The following is a 15,334-nucleotide window of genomic DNA, read 5'->3' on the forward strand; positions in this document are numbered from 1 at the left end:
CAGCATTACCGAAGCTGCGGCAAACTATAGCTTGGATCTGATCCCTGGCCTGGGAACTCCATGTGCTAAGGGGTAGCCAAAGATTTCAACTGAAGAGTTTAGTCCTCTTATAATTACTGTCACTGTTGTTATATATGGGTTTATTTCTAGTGTCTTATTTTGTGCTATTTGTCCCAACTTTGTTTCTTTTCCCCTCCTTTCTTGCTTGTCTTTTGTGTTTGTATTTTCCTCCCTTTTTTTTCCCTACTCACTTTTCCCCTCTACCATTTTGGAATGATACATACCTGGTACTTTTTTTCCCATTAAACTTTAGAAATTTGAACATGTATACTTCAAGTTTTGAGGTAAAAGAATTTAAACATGCTTCTGTCATGTGCCTTGGGCCACTACCAAACTGGGAGCACTTTATTTATTTATTTTTAACAAAAATACAGGAGAATAAATCCACTTTTATTTACTTTTCAATAAGTTTAAATCCTTGAAGGGTACAGCATCACACTGATTCTGTGTCCAATGGCCTTAGCAGGAAGGTTGCTTTGGAACTTGGCATGAACCATGCCCCTGTTGCCATGAACACGAGGTACCTTTCCCCACATCATTCTGGTTTTATTAGATTTTCCACCAGGAGTCACTGTGTTATTCTTTGTAAGAAAGCACATCTCTTTCCTAGATAAAATTCAGCTTCATCTCAAGCATAAACACCTTCAGTTTTAAGAAGAGCTATGTGCTCCCTCTGGTTCTGGAGATCCCACTTATAACCATCAAAAATGGCCTTGGACCACAACCTCCCCAACATATTTGTTGTTTTAGATGTCCTGTTCCCAGCAGGCCTCCACAGGCTCCAAGATGGCTCTGGAACCACTTTAAACTCTTTTTTTTTCCCCAGTTATATTATTTTTCGGCCACACCCACAGCATGTGCAAGTTCTCAGGCCAGAGAAGAACCCATACTGCAGCAATGAGAGCCTTAGCAGTGACAATGCAAGGTCCTTAACCTGCTGAGCCACCAGGGAACTCCTACATTCAATTCTTAGCTCTAGGTTTTTTTGTTTGTTTGTTTTGTTTTTTTTCCCCAGAGGAATTATAAATTTGGGGCACAAATGTTATAAATACTAGCTTGTGGTTATGAATTACTAGGGGAGATTTTTCTTCTATCTGGCACCAAGATTTAAAAAAAAAAAAAAAAAGCAACTTTCCTAGAAGTCTCTTTAGACTTTTGATGCAATTGTTTGCTGTGCAAAGGTCTCCTGTAAGATTCCCCTCCTTGGGTGGGGCCTCTTCTTTATCTCTTGCCTTCAGTGTCCTGTTGTGGCTCCCACCCCTTAACCCAAGTTTACCAGGAGCTAGAATAGATTACCCATGTGTATTCATTCATTCTGAAAATTATTTATATTTTGCCACCTTAGGGTTGCTTTTAATGTGTTTTTTTTTCTTATGTAATTGATATTTTCAGGTTGATCTTAGCTGAAAGATTGGAATGTCTGGTTGGCCGTACTATTAGAAACAAAATCAGTCCAAAGTTAGGCTTTGAGATTTGAGAACTAGTCAGCATTCACAAGAGAAAGGTTTGTTTGGTGGTGGGAACTGAATGATCTTTTATTGGCAGTCCAGATAAGAGGAGGCATGGGGTAGGGAAAGATTTGGGAGAACAGATGTATAGAGGGAAGGAGATGGTGGAGAGGCTTGCAGCCAAGAGAGAAAAGTGCCTACTGTCTGAGGTGGAATCTGTGATATGATTGGATAAGAGACTCCTGGGGAAGAGTAAATAAATGTTTTGCCATATCCTCTGGGCTCTTTTTTTTTTTTTTTTAAATTCAGGATGTCTCTGGTTTTCTTTCTGGTGATGGATTCAACTTATTAGCTCAAATGTTAAAACATGACCAAGGAATTACAAATTATAACATCAGAAGTAAGTGTCACAAAGTCCACAAACGGTGGTTCCAGTCTTTAGACATTCTTTTAATTTCCTTGGGCCTCAGTTTCCTCATTTGTACAATGTGGCCAGTGGAGAATTCTTTTGAGGATTGCTTGAGGTGAACATGTTTGCACACCATGAAGATTTATACAGATAGCTACATTTTCATTTTGTGGTTGTGCGTCATATTTTATTTATTTAAGTTTTCTTGGACAAGTTTTTTTTTGGGTCTTTATTCTAATCAGCAAGCTGCGCTGTCCAGCATTTGAATAAAAAATTGACTCACTGGTCTTGGGTCCTCACTTCCACTCCATTCCTGGGCTCAGAGTATTATGCCCTCCTGGTGTTCATTACTGCAGTTCAAACACTCAGCATTGGAGCAGCTGTCAGATTTGCTCATCTTCTTGTTCAGTAGTTATACAGTTCACATGGAAGCAAAGAGAAAAGCCGGCCACTCTCTGCCCAAACAGTAGGGAGAAGCACATCATGTCTTAAAGCTCAGTGAGGCAAATTGGCAATTGTAGCATGGATCTCCTGAACTTGGGGTGGGGGGGTATTTTCCTTTTAAACTCAGTGAATTTTCTTACATTTATGGTTGTACAGTGATCATCACAACCCAATTTTATAGCATTTCTGTCCCAAACCCCCAGCCTATTCCCCACCCCCCAACCTGTCTCATTTGGAAATGATTAAGTTTTTCAAAGTCTGTGAGTCAGTATCTGCTCTGTAAAGTTCATTGTATCCCTTTTTTAGATTCCACATATAAGTGATAGTGTATGACGTTGGTGTCTCACTGTCTGACTTGACTTAGTGTGATAACTTCTAGGTCCATCCATGTTGCTGCAAATGCCATTATTTCTTCCTTTTTGTGGGGGATTAATATTCCATTGTATATATGTACCACATCTTCTTTATCTACTCCTCTATCGAGGGACATTTAGGTTGCTGTCATGTCTTGCTATTGTATACAGTGCTGCAATGAACACTGGGGTACATGTATCTTTTCCAGTCATGGTTTTCTCTGGATAGATGCACAGGAGTGGGATTGCTGGATTAAATGGTAATTCTATTTTTAGTTTTTTGAGGAATCTCCATACTGTCTTCCATAGTGGCTGCACCAATGTACATTCCCAGCAACAGTGCAAGAGGGGTTCCTTTTCTCCACATCCTCTCCAGCATTATTGTTTGTAGACTTTTTGATGATAGCCATTCCAGCTGGTCTAAGGTGGTGCCTCATAGCAGTTTTGATTTGCATTTCTCTGATAATTAGTGATGTTGAACATCTTTTCATGTTTTTTTGGCCATGTGTATGTCTTCTTTGGAGAATTGTCTGTTTAGATGTTTGGCCCATTTTTTGATGGGGTTGTTTGTTTTTTGGTATTGAGCTGCAGGAGGTGTTTATAAAATTTGGAGATTAATCCCTTGTCAGTCACTTCATTCGCAAATATTTTCTCCCATTCTGTGGGTTGTCTTGTCATTATGTTTATAGGGTTTCCTTTGCTGTGAAAAAACTTTTTACTTTAATTAGGTCCCATTTGTTTATTTTTGTTTTTATTGTTATTACTCTAGGAGGTGGATCTGAGAAGATATTGCTGTGGTTTATGTCAAAGAGTGTTCAACCTATGTTTTCCTCTAAGAGTTTTAGAGTATCCAGTCTTCTATTTAGGTCTTTAATCCATTTTGAGTTTATTTTTGTGTATAGTATTAGAAAGTGTTCTAATTTCATTCTTTTACATGTAGCCATCCAGTTTTCCCAGCACTACTTATTGAAGGGACTGTCTTTTCTCCATTGTATATACTTGTCTCCTTTGTCTTAGGTTAGTTGATTGAGGGTATGTAGGTTTAATTCTGGGTTCTCTATCCTGTTCCACTGATCTATATTTCTGTTTTCATGCCAGTACCATACGGTTTTGATGACTGTAACTTTGTAGTATAGTCTGAAATCAGGGAGCCTAATTCCTCCCACTCCATTTTGCTTTCTCAGGATGGCTTTGGCTACATTTTATATTATATTACACTTCTCATTTTACATTAGATTCTTGGACTCCTGGAATTTAAAAAACTTCCTTCAACATCCTACTTGATGAGTCATTGTTGGTTAAAACCTACATTACCATGTTTTTGTTTTCTTTTGCTTTGGCCACACCTGTGGCATGCAGAAGTTCCTAGGCCAGGTATCAAACCCATGCCACAGTAGCAACACAAGCTGCTATAGTGAGAATGCCAAATCTTTAACCCACTGTGCCACAGGAGAACTCCTATATTACCATATTTTAAGTCAACACCTTTCTGGGCAAAAAGAGGAACTTTGGACCTCTTAAGGGAATGTTTTCCTTTTTCCCTTATTAAAGTACAAAACCTTGTGTTGACAGGTTTTTGGTTTTTTTTAAACCCTCACAATTCCAGGGACATAAAGGCTTACGCAAGGGACAGAAAGCAAAGTGCTACTACTTGGCAAAATCAGATCAGCTTCTGTAATTGTAAGAGCTCTCTCCAGAAGTACATCTTCAAAATCAGTAAATGATTAAAAGTCTTCTCCAAAACATGCTCTTTCTAAACTATCCCAAATGAATTCATAAGAAGGATGCAAAAAATAATCTAAGAAATGCTCAAAACTGAATTTATCTGTAATGTGCTGAGGATGATGCCCAGAATTACAATTCTATCTTCCTTAGGGAGTCTGGCAGAAACTGGGTGTATCTGGGATACTAGGAAGTAGCAGAAATAAGATCACTGGAAGGCAGTAGAGCATGGCCAAGCCCTAGGCCTCTGAAGTCAACAGACCTGGCTTCAGTCACTTCCTGGAAATGTAATCTCTGTTTCTCCTGTAAATGTGGATAATAATACTCTATACATTGTGAAATGATAAAATGAGTTCAAGCACAGAGTGTTTAGCATAATGCTTCACATAAAGGGCTCAAAAGATTTTTTTGGCTGCCATCATCTATAATTTAGAACAATTCTGTGGAGTGCTTTATTGAATAAATTGAGTAGTTAACATAATTTCCCACTGATTCATATACCAGACAGTCAGCAAATAAGTACTGTTTAGTAATAATTGATGTTTGTAACAATGACCACCTCCCATTTTCTCCCCTACCCAGTACTGTAAAATTGTGAATTTTCAAAGGAAGTTTAAATATTGGAGATTATATGATATTGTAAGACCCAAGAAGAACTGGAGCTGAGACTTTAAGGAAAGAGTGAATGTATCACTAGGACTAAGAGATTGGGTGTGTGTATAGAGCAGCACTGTCCAACATGAATTGAATGCAGGACACAAATGCAAGGTGTATATGTAATTTAAAATGTTTCAGTAGTATATTAAAAACAGTAAAAAGAGAAGCAGGTTAAGGATCTGGCATTGCCACAGCCATGGTGCAGGCTGTAACTGCCAAGTGGATTTGATTCCTGGTCAGGGAACTTCCATGTGCCACAGGTGTGGCCAAAAAATAAAAAATAAAAACAGTAAAAGGTGAAATAATTTTGTAATGTTTTTATTTAATCCACTATATTTTAAAACATTATCATTTCAATGGTTATTAATGATTAATAATTTATACTTTCCGGAGTTCCTGTCATGGCTCAGCAGTAACCCGACTAATATCCATGAGGACTTGAGTTTGATCCCTGGCCTTGCTCAGTGGGTTAAGGATCTGGCATTGCTGTGAGATGTGGTGTAGGCTGGCATCTACAGCTCCGATTCAACCCCTAGCCTGGGAACTTCCATATACCTTGAATGTGCCCTAAAAAGACAAAATTTTAAAAATTTACTCTTTTCATCATAAGCCTATGATATTTATTTTATTCTTATGGCACATCTCAATTCAGACTAGCCCTATATCAAATGCTTACTCTCCACATATGACTAGTGGCTAATGTATCGTACATACAACACAGATATAGAAGGTATATAGGAGATTGTCAGAGATTCTCTGGTGACCTTGCTATGTCATTATTTAAAACTCCATGGCTGTGAAAGGAACTCAGGTGCAAGCTAAATAGATTAGAACACTCCACTGGCTTGTGGACTTGTGGACTTTGTGCGGTTTGGATTACATGACTTGAAAATGAAGGCATGGTTGAACATTCTTCGGGATTTTGTGTGTATATTAAATTGGCCAACATTAAGACTGCTTTATTACAGAGTAACCATATTTCTCTTCGATAACATGGTGTATTAGTCTACTCAGGCTGCCATGACAAAATACCACAGACTGGATGACTTAAACTACAGAAGTTTTTTTTCTCACAGTTCTGGAGGTTTTGAGTCCAAGGTCAAGGTGCCAGCAAAGTAGGTTTCATTCTGAGGCCTCCTGGCTTGTAGGTAGCCACCATCTCACTGTATGTTCACTTTCCTTGACATGTGTACCTGGACAGAGAAAGACATCACTCACCTCTTATAAAGCCACCTGCTGCCTTAGAACCCTGCCCTTATGACCTCATTTAACCTTAACTACCACCTAAAGGTCCCATCTCCAACTAAGTCACATTGACTGTTAGGACTTTAACATAAGAATTTAATGAGGATCAGAGAGAAAGATAAATATCATAAGAATTTAATGAGGATCAGAGAGAAAGATAAATATCATACAATATTATTTATATGTGGAATCTTAATATGAATTAACAAAACAGAAACAGACTCACAGACATAGGAAACATATTTCTGGTAACCCAAAGGAAAAGGGGTGGAGGAAGGATAGATGAGGAGCTTAAGGTGAACACATACATGCTACTAATATAAAACAGATAAACAGCAAGGTCCTACTGTTTGGCACAGGGAATTATATTCAATATCTTAGAATAACCTATAATGGAAAAAAAATCTGAAAAGTGTATATATATATACACACATATATATAACAGAATTACTTTGTTTTACACCAAACTAATACACCATTGTAAATCAACTATACTTCAATTTAAAGAAAAAAAAGAGGAGCTCCTATCCTGGCTCAGCGGTAACAAACCTGACTAGTATCCATGAGGATAAGGGTTTCAATCCTTGGCCTTGCCCTGTGGGTTAAGGATTCGGCATTGCTGTGAGCTGTGGTGTAGATCACAGATGTAGCTCAGATCCTGCGTTGCTGTCTGTGGCTATGGCTCAGGCTGGCAGCTGCAGCTCCAATTCGACCCCCTACCCCCTAGCCTGGGAACTTCCGTATGCTACAGGTGTGGCCCTAAAACGACAAAAAAAAAAAGCATCTACTCCTTGATCGTACTCCTTGGCTAAACAATTTTCCAGTTGAAACCACGAAATTAAAAAAAAAAAAAAAAAAACTTAACCAATAGCTTTTGCTTTATTTTTTGTTTATATTAAAAGGAGAGACTCAGACTTGGGAGCTCTATAACCGGAAACAACATGAGCCTCTGCTGACATCACTGCTGCTGGGACACTCTCCTGGACTGCTGTCCCTACGGCCTCTCAATTTGTGTATCTTTGCCTCACAACTCTTCCCTTGTCAAAATATGTTCCATGACATGCCCTGCTCTCCCCGTTATTTTCTTGCAAACTGAGGCCTCTCACAGATTTCTGATGGTTGGTTAGAGCCTCTGTCACATCAGTGGGCTAAGCTGGAAAGAGGCCTAGGAGAGTAAGTGCCAGCCTTCTACCTTGGGGAGGTAAACCCACAAGGTAGGAGATTCTCTAAGTATTGGAAGTATGGTGGGTTTTTTTTGTCTTTTGTCTTTTTAGGGCTGCACATGCAGCATATAGAGGTCCCCATGCTAGGGGTCTAATGGGAGCTGTAGCTGCCAGCCACAGCCACAGCCACAGCCACGCCAGATCTTTAACCCACTGATCGAGGCCAGGTATCCAACCCGAAACCTCATGGTTCCAAGTTGGACTTGTTTCCAGTGCACCATGATGGGAACTCCCAAATGGTGTTTAGATGCTATGAGCAGTCTTGGCACTATTTAACCACTTTTTATAATCTTTAATTTTTCTTTCTTTCCCTTTTTTTTTCTCCAAGTATGGAATGGGAATGAATTTGCTAAATTATTAGATACGTAAGTTTAGAATTCATTGTCATTACTGCCCAATTCAGTTGCTGACAATAACATGTAGCAGATGCTACAGTGCAAGTTAATAAATAATTTGAATAACTATTTTTTGTACTATGGCCTTTGATTGCAATTCATTCATCATGTCGGTTTAGTAATTATTCTTTTGACACTTTCTGAAATGTTTTTAGCTTTCTAAAAACATTTTTGCTGCTGTCTTTTAAATTTCCTTTTGTTCGTTCAGTTCATTCCTTCCATCGGTACCGATTCTTTGGAAAGCCTCGTGGCTCTTTATGGTCTACTTCTGTTTAAGTGTAAAGAGGAATGTGAGATTCTTCAATTTTTTCCTTATGGTAAAAAAAGCCAAAGCCAAGGTCAAGCTTATTTACCATTTCACAGGCATAGTTTTGGCCTCAGCATTCAAGGGCATATCTTCAGCTTGTTGCAGACCATGCTTTGGCCTCCCGTCTCCAAACTTGGCTCTTTCTTAATCAGGAAACAGGGCAGGGACAGGATTATTTTACTGTCACTTCAGTTTCTCTAAAGCTGCTGTGTCCAGAAGTGACTATGGCGTAACCAAAATTAATACCAACCTTTTTTTTTTAAAGCCTGGATATTTTTAGAAAGAGCAAATAATCAGTGTAAAATTTCACACAATCTTTCACACAAATCTTTCACACAAATATATATAGACTGATGTCACACAAAAGTATTTCCAGAAAGCTGCTCAAGGACAGAAAAACATGTGTTGGAGGTGTTCAGGGTGATGGTGGAGTATAAAGTTGGTGGAACAAAGAAACTGTAATGAAGTTTGTCCATGCTGCTGAGACATTTGGAAGATGGGTTCAAAAGAGGCTGAGAATAAAATAGAGCAAGCATCTAGTCCTGTGTCTCTTTGAGACACTGGCATGGATATGTAAGACAAGATAGTGAATTATACCCTATTCCTCTCTCCCTGATTCCCAACAGTGAGGCTGCAGCAGGAAGTGGCTTCAGATGAGGACAGGGCTAGAGGATGGGAAAAACTGTCAGTATTAAGATGCATGTATCTGGGAGTTCCTGCCATGGCTCATCAGAAATGAATTCGACTAATATCCATGAGGAAGCAGATTCAATCCCTGGCCTCACACAGTGGGTTAAGGATTTGGCGTTGAGGCTCCGACCCCCGTGGGTTAAGGATCTGGAGTTGAAGCTCCGATTCAACACCCCCACCCCTCGCCAAATGGATTACCTAAGTTAGTCTTCCAGACAAACAGCCAAGTTTGTCTCATGACCAGAATCATTACTTCCCCAAAGCAGTGGACAGGAGGAAACCAAGGAACAGTCAGCTCAACAACTGAAGCAAATTTCTGCAACGAGTTGGAACTTACTCAGAGTTAATGGAAAACATTGCAGGAGTTGTGTTTGTTTTCTCTTTTTAGAGCCACACCTGTAGCATATGGAAGTTCCCAGGCTAAAGGTCAAATCAGAGCTGCAGCTGCCAGCCTACACTACAGCCACAGTGACACTGGCTCCAAGTCACACGTGCCACTACGCCACAGCTTGTGGCAACACCAGATCCTTATCCCAATAAGTGGAGCCAGGGGTCAAACCCCCATTCTCACAGAGACATAGAGTCCTTAACTTGCTGAGCCACAATGGGAACCCCGGAGTTGTGGTTAATGGTAACAATCAAATGACACTTTATCTCTTTTCTACTTCTATTTCCACCCATCTGACTTAATATTCCCTATATTTAGGCATCTATTGATTTTGTAAATTCTCATGAAACAGATAATATTATGTTGCTCACACAAAAAAAACGGGGTATAAAATCTGGAGACAGGCTCTCTCTTAACCTACATTTCAGAAAACAATGAAAGACTATTTAAAGTATAGTCAACAACAACCAAACAAAGTATAGTTGACTTACAATGTGTTAATTTCAGCTGTACAGTAAAGTAATTCAGTCATACATATATATACATTATTTTTTATATTCTTTTCCATTATGGTTTATCCCAGGATATTGAATATAGTTCCTTGTGCTGCACAGTATGACTTTGTTGTTTATCCATTCTACCTATAATACTTTGCATCTGCTAACCCCCAACTGCCATGCGTTCCCTCACCCCTCAACTATTGTTCTTTGACTGCTTTTCTTTTGTTCCTGCATTCCTTCACTTCCCTCAAGATCATTAATTACTAAGACCTATTCAAGGGCAAGCCTTGTGGCCAGGCTTAGATCACGAAATGGCTTAGGCCTAAAATGCCTTTTCTTAGGTCAAGAAAGCCACTCTGTTTTCTTTCTCTCTTCCCCCTACCCAATCTGCTTATAACATTGCCTCAATTTCAGCACTTGGGAAAATTCTGAAGCCTATTCGTCAGGACAAATATATGATGGCAATATAGGTATAAACACCAAGACAAGTGCAGAAGTATTTTAAGATGCCATCCAGCATTGTGAGGGTTAAACAAGATAACACAGCATGATCCACTTTATTCTTCGAACTTTTTGGCAAGTCAAGGCTTCTGGAAGTTTATTAAAATTAATAGTGTTTAAGTCAAGTTATACCATGCTATGTTATCATGGCTCATTGTCCAGCTATACTAGGGGAAAGGAGGGTAGAGAAAAACTAACACACGAAATCATGCTATGTACCAGCATTGTTCTCCACATCATACAACTGTGTTATTAAAATTATTTTAACAACCCTGAAAAAAGCATATTTCAAAATGTTTCTTATCACAAAAGGAATGAATATTATTAGAAAATACATATAAACAAAAAGAAAATTAAAATCCTATTGTACAGGAGTTCCCTGTTAGCCTAGCAGTTAAGGACCTGGTGTTGCCACTGCTGTGGCTTGGGTCACTGCAGGGGTACAGACTCAATCCCTGGCCTGTAAACTTCCTCATGCCTTGGGTGTAGCCAAAAAAAAAAAAAAAAAAATCCTATTGTACATAAAACAAAACAAACAAGCAAACTCTTTGAGGTTTTGATCAGCTAAAATGACAGTTGAAACCAGGGGCGGACCTTAAGAATCCAAAGTATTTAGGTTAGACAGCAGGAACTCCTAACCACTTAATGTTTTAATATGTTATTGGAAGTTAAATCTGCCTACTATTCTGATGATAATTTAATCGCAATGACCTCACTAATCTGGATGTACTTTCTCAAGCAGTGTAAAAGACCACTCATCTCAGAGCTAGTAGTGGCACAGTGGAAACTAATCCCACTAGGAACCATGTGGTTGTGGGTTCGATCCCTGGCCTAGCTCAGTGGGTTAAGGATCTGGCGTTGCTGTGGCTTGGCTGTGGTGTAGGCCGGTAGCTGTAGCTCGGACTGGATCCCTAGCCTGGGAACCTCCATGTGCCGGAGGTGCAGCCCTAAAAAAAAAAAAATGTGCTGATTCTCTTAAAATTGGAGATATACTAATTGATTTCCCTGTGGATCAGTTATTTTGCAGTGAAACCGAGCAGGACCCTGCAGGGCCTTTTCGTGTCCCCCTGTTTCTTATTTGTAGGAAAAAGGCTTCAGCCTCCCAGACTTTGCCAGAATTCCAAAGGGCAGATTCAGTTACTAATTAGGGAAGGGAGAGAATGCAGAAACATAGGAGGAGCAGTCAATAAACAATAGTGCAGCACTAAAGCAGGGTCCTGGCTCCTGGCCAATGGATATACATAGCAATGACATCTCTGAGTTCTTCTAGGTGAACTAAAGCCCCCATCCAGGTGGAGGATAGCATGAGCAGAAGCTTGTGGACCAGAGACTGGTTGGAACCAGAGGGTTCATGACTGAGATTCATGGAACATCACCCAGTTACCTTACCACTGACAAAAGAAAGGTCATACCCCTTGCCGACTTTCCCCTAAATTCTGCCCATAAAAACTCCTTCTGAAAACCTAGGAGTTCTGGCTTTTTGAGCATGAGCTGCTCGTTCTCCTTGCTTGGCCCAGCAATAAGACTTTCTCTGCTCCAAACTCCGACATTTTGGTTTGTTTGGCCTCACTTGTGCATCAGGCACAGGAACTTGGGTTTGACAACAGCAGTGCTATAGCTAACAGTAGTCCTAAAACCACCATGCTTTCCATTCAATTAATGTATTTGTGTTAGGCAGTTTTGGTCCCTGGGAAACAGCAATGTGCAGACACAAGATTCCAGCATCATGATGCTTATTTTTTATTCTGAGAGCCAGAAAATATATATAGACAGATCATTTCAAATTTCTATAGGCATTTTGAAAAAAAGTATACAGGGCAACAGGGTAGAAAATAAACAGGCCTGTTATAGCATGGGGGAGAAAGACATCTTCCGCTATCTTTCTAAGTCTGGTAGGGATACAGTAGATAGTTAACAAGTAGTTGCAGAAATCCCAGTAGGGGACCACAGATAGAGGGAAACCTTGGGACTTTGGGGAGACCACTGTAAGTTAATAATGGCTCAAGAAAGCCCTCAGAATATCTTGGAAAGAAGGAGTCTTGCTTACCTATAAAACCATAAAGAAAAGATGACCAGAGGCATATCGCAGCTCATTAAAGTAAAAGATAAAATGAGGCCTGCATTCAAGTTCAGGAAGATAATGATCCTTAGGACTGAGGACAGGAATTTAATGGAATGGTGACATTCCAAAGTAGGAAACTCTCACTATATGGAAACCTGAGATAATTCAACATACTTTATAGCACATGTTACCATCCTTCTGCTGATCTGAGTTAAGCACCCTGACGGTCCTAGTTTGACCTCATAGGGTCAAATACTCTCTTACCCAATATGAAAGAGGAGCTAAGGATGTACGCCTGACGTCTACTTGCAGGATGAGGAAGGTGGTCTTTCCCCCCTCCCCCCTTTCCTTAGATTATAAAAATGTAGCCCACATCATCCTCAGAGCCGAGCCTGCCTGCCTGTATCCCTCACAAGTGTCCTATCTTAATAAATCTATTTCTTGTCTATTACTTTGTCTCTAGCTGACTTCCTTCACTGAGACACAAAGAATCTAAGCCTCACTAAGTCCAAACACCTGGTAAGTGCTTCTAATTAAAAAAACATGGGTTCAAGTCCTGATCTGGGTTTAGGCTGGGTTCAAGTCAGAGGTGTTTCAGTTTCAAGTCCTCCTGGCTGGTCTAAGAATTAAATCAACATGAGAAGACTAACAGATAATCAAACAAAAGTTTAATAATGTGTATATTATTTCTTGGGTGAGACCCAAGAAAACTGAGCAATTCTCTAAAATGTCCAGAAACTCTCACCTGGAATACCGACTTCAGCTAAAGACAAAAGACAACGTTGGGGGTGGTAGCCTGAGACTTTAAAGGGGAGGAAGGCAACTGAAAAGGAGACAAAAAAAAGAGAATATTCAGGAAACAAATGTTTGCTGGGTCTGCAGAGACAATAGGACCGGGAGGAATTTTAACAAAGACTTCGCAGGGATGCTCACCTAGTTCTTAATATGCTTATCTATGGCGATAACTCCCTTCTAGGAAGAGGCCCTCAATCTACATTCTATTAGGTAGTTAAGAGAAAGGTCAAAGCTGATGAGTCTTTTGGTACTTAAAAACCAGCCTAAATTAATTCTTGTGCCAAAGAAACCCATTCTAGGGTGCCAAATTTTGCTTCCCTACAATGGCTAGAGTGGTCAAGGCAGCCCTTTTATTGCCAAAACTCTGTCCACTGGTGCTGAATAGAAATTCACAGACAGAGCTTTGAGTGAAGGAGAAAAAAACAGCTTTATAGCTTTGCCGGGCAAAAGAGGCCACAGCAGGCCTCCTAAAGACTGTGCCCTCCCTTCGGAGAGATTAGGAAGTGGTTTTATAGTTTGGGAGAAGAAAATAGGGCCACAGATAAGGATCAGGGTAGATGGCAAGCTAAATTCTTCTCTGAATGTGGTGTTTAATGGCCCCAGGACTGGGTTTGGGCGGGGAGGGGGGGGAGTTCTTCCTCTTTGGTTTCCATCTGTTGGGGGTTATGGTTTTGCAGAACTCAAAAGTATTGTTATTCGGAACTGTAGCTGCCGGCCTATGCCACAGTCACAGCTCAATGCCAGATCCAAGCTGCGTCTGTGGATTATAACACACCTCATGGCAATGCCGGATCCTTAATTCACTGAGTGAGGCCAGGGATCAATCATGTGTCCTCATGGATACTAGTCAGGTTCATTACCGCTGAGCCACCACAGGAACTCTTGCACTATAGTTTCTTGACTGCTCCTCCCTAGTCCCAGCATCCACTCCCTTCCTTGATTAGCAACTGTTTGAACTTGCCCTTTGGAACTCAAGGAAGGTCATGAAAACTGAAGCTTAGTCCCAAAAACAAGAAATGGGGGACACAGAAAGCCTTATAACCAGGGGCCCCACAGGGCCCTGCTTAGTGTCTCTCCAGTTTGAGCTGACACCTGAATGAACACATCAGAGAAAAAACAGTTAATGCTTGGCGAATACTGTTCTGGTCTCTCTCTCCCTGAGACCACACTGACTGCTATTTACACGTCTGCACATCTCCTTTACCCAGAAAAACCATGAAAGTCTAAGTCTTATTTCACTATTACAGACAGGAATCTGAGGTTCAATGGTTAGTAGGGCAAATAAATGACTCTAAGGGTATTTGCTTTCACATTACTGGCTAAACAACGGTGTTGCAATGTACTGTGGTACAGGTTCACAGACTGCTGAGGAAACCTTAAGCTCTGGCTTCTCCAAGAAGGATCCAAAGAGAGGGGCTCAGAAGGCCACTGTCCTTCCTTCTCACCTAACCTAACCTCCCTCATTTCCAACATAACGACCTAGGATCTAGAGCCCAGAGAAAAGAAAAGTAGGCAGATCCTCCAAAGGCTGACACTGCGCCAAGGATTTCCTGGCTGCTAGGAAGCAAACAATTTACCTATAGATCTCCAGGCAAGGACCAAAACTAGAGGCGCGGAGGAGAAAACCGATGCCAAACTTCCTGCATAGCCACGCCTTCACCAGCTGATCCAGCTCCACCCAGCAACCTTTCAGGGTTCGCGCGCCGCATGCACGTCACTTCCGCTGTCTCCGCGGCCGGTCGCCTAATAATATTACCATTTCCGGGTTCGTGGAGGCCGCCTGCAGCGGCGCAGGCGTTGATATTAGCTAGTGTCCAGTCTATGGAGTCAGTTGGTGTTGGTGGCGGCGCGGAGGCAGAAGGCGGTGTCCAACAGGGGGCCTTCGCCCCGCCAGGATGTTACCGGGCTTGGCCGCCGCCGCTGCGGCCCACAGATGCAGCTGGTCCTCCCTGTGCCGGCTCCGTCTGCGCTGCAGGGCGGCGGCCCGCGGCTCCAGCGACCGCCAGGGTGAGTGTGCCGCGCCGGCCGCTGACTCCGCGGAAGCCAGCCTGGAGGACAAGGCCGAGCTCCACGCTGGGCCACTCGGCGCTGGGCTGCTCGCCTCCGGCCGGTCGCTGCCTTGCCCTACCTCCCAC

At 41.3% G+C, this 15,334-nt stretch overlaps 1 protein-coding gene, 1 long non-coding RNA gene and 1 pseudogene across 2 annotated transcripts in view; 1 reads left to right on the top strand and 2 right to left on the bottom strand.

Annotated features, from left to right (window-relative positions):
• Positions 1-369: 369 nt before the first annotated feature.
• Positions 370-898, bottom strand: LOC125138062 (60S ribosomal protein L35a-like; annotated as a pseudogene).
• Positions 899-6,026: 5,128 nt separating this feature from the next.
• LOC125137715 (uncharacterized) lies at positions 6,027-15,036 on the bottom strand. Its single transcript, XR_007137490.1, has 2 exons — positions 14,777-15,036; positions 6,027-6,286 (listed from the first exon to the last, which is right to left on the bottom strand). It is a non-coding gene; the product is annotated as an uncharacterized LOC125137715 (long non-coding RNA).
• The window catches only part of SLC30A9 (solute carrier family 30 member 9), a 54,192-nt gene continuing 53,801 nt past the window's right edge, over positions 14,944-15,334 (top strand). The window contains 1 exon segment of the mRNA XM_047798703.1: positions 14,944-15,206. Within this exon segment, the coding sequence (XP_047654659.1) occupies positions 15,095-15,206 (112 nt within the window). The 5' untranslated portion in view covers positions 14,944-15,094.

This window comes from Phacochoerus africanus, chromosome 10 (genome assembly GCF_016906955.1).
Source record: "Phacochoerus africanus isolate WHEZ1 chromosome 10, ROS_Pafr_v1, whole genome shotgun sequence".
NCBI classification, from domain to species: Eukaryota; Metazoa; Chordata; class Mammalia; order Artiodactyla; family Suidae; genus Phacochoerus; species Phacochoerus africanus.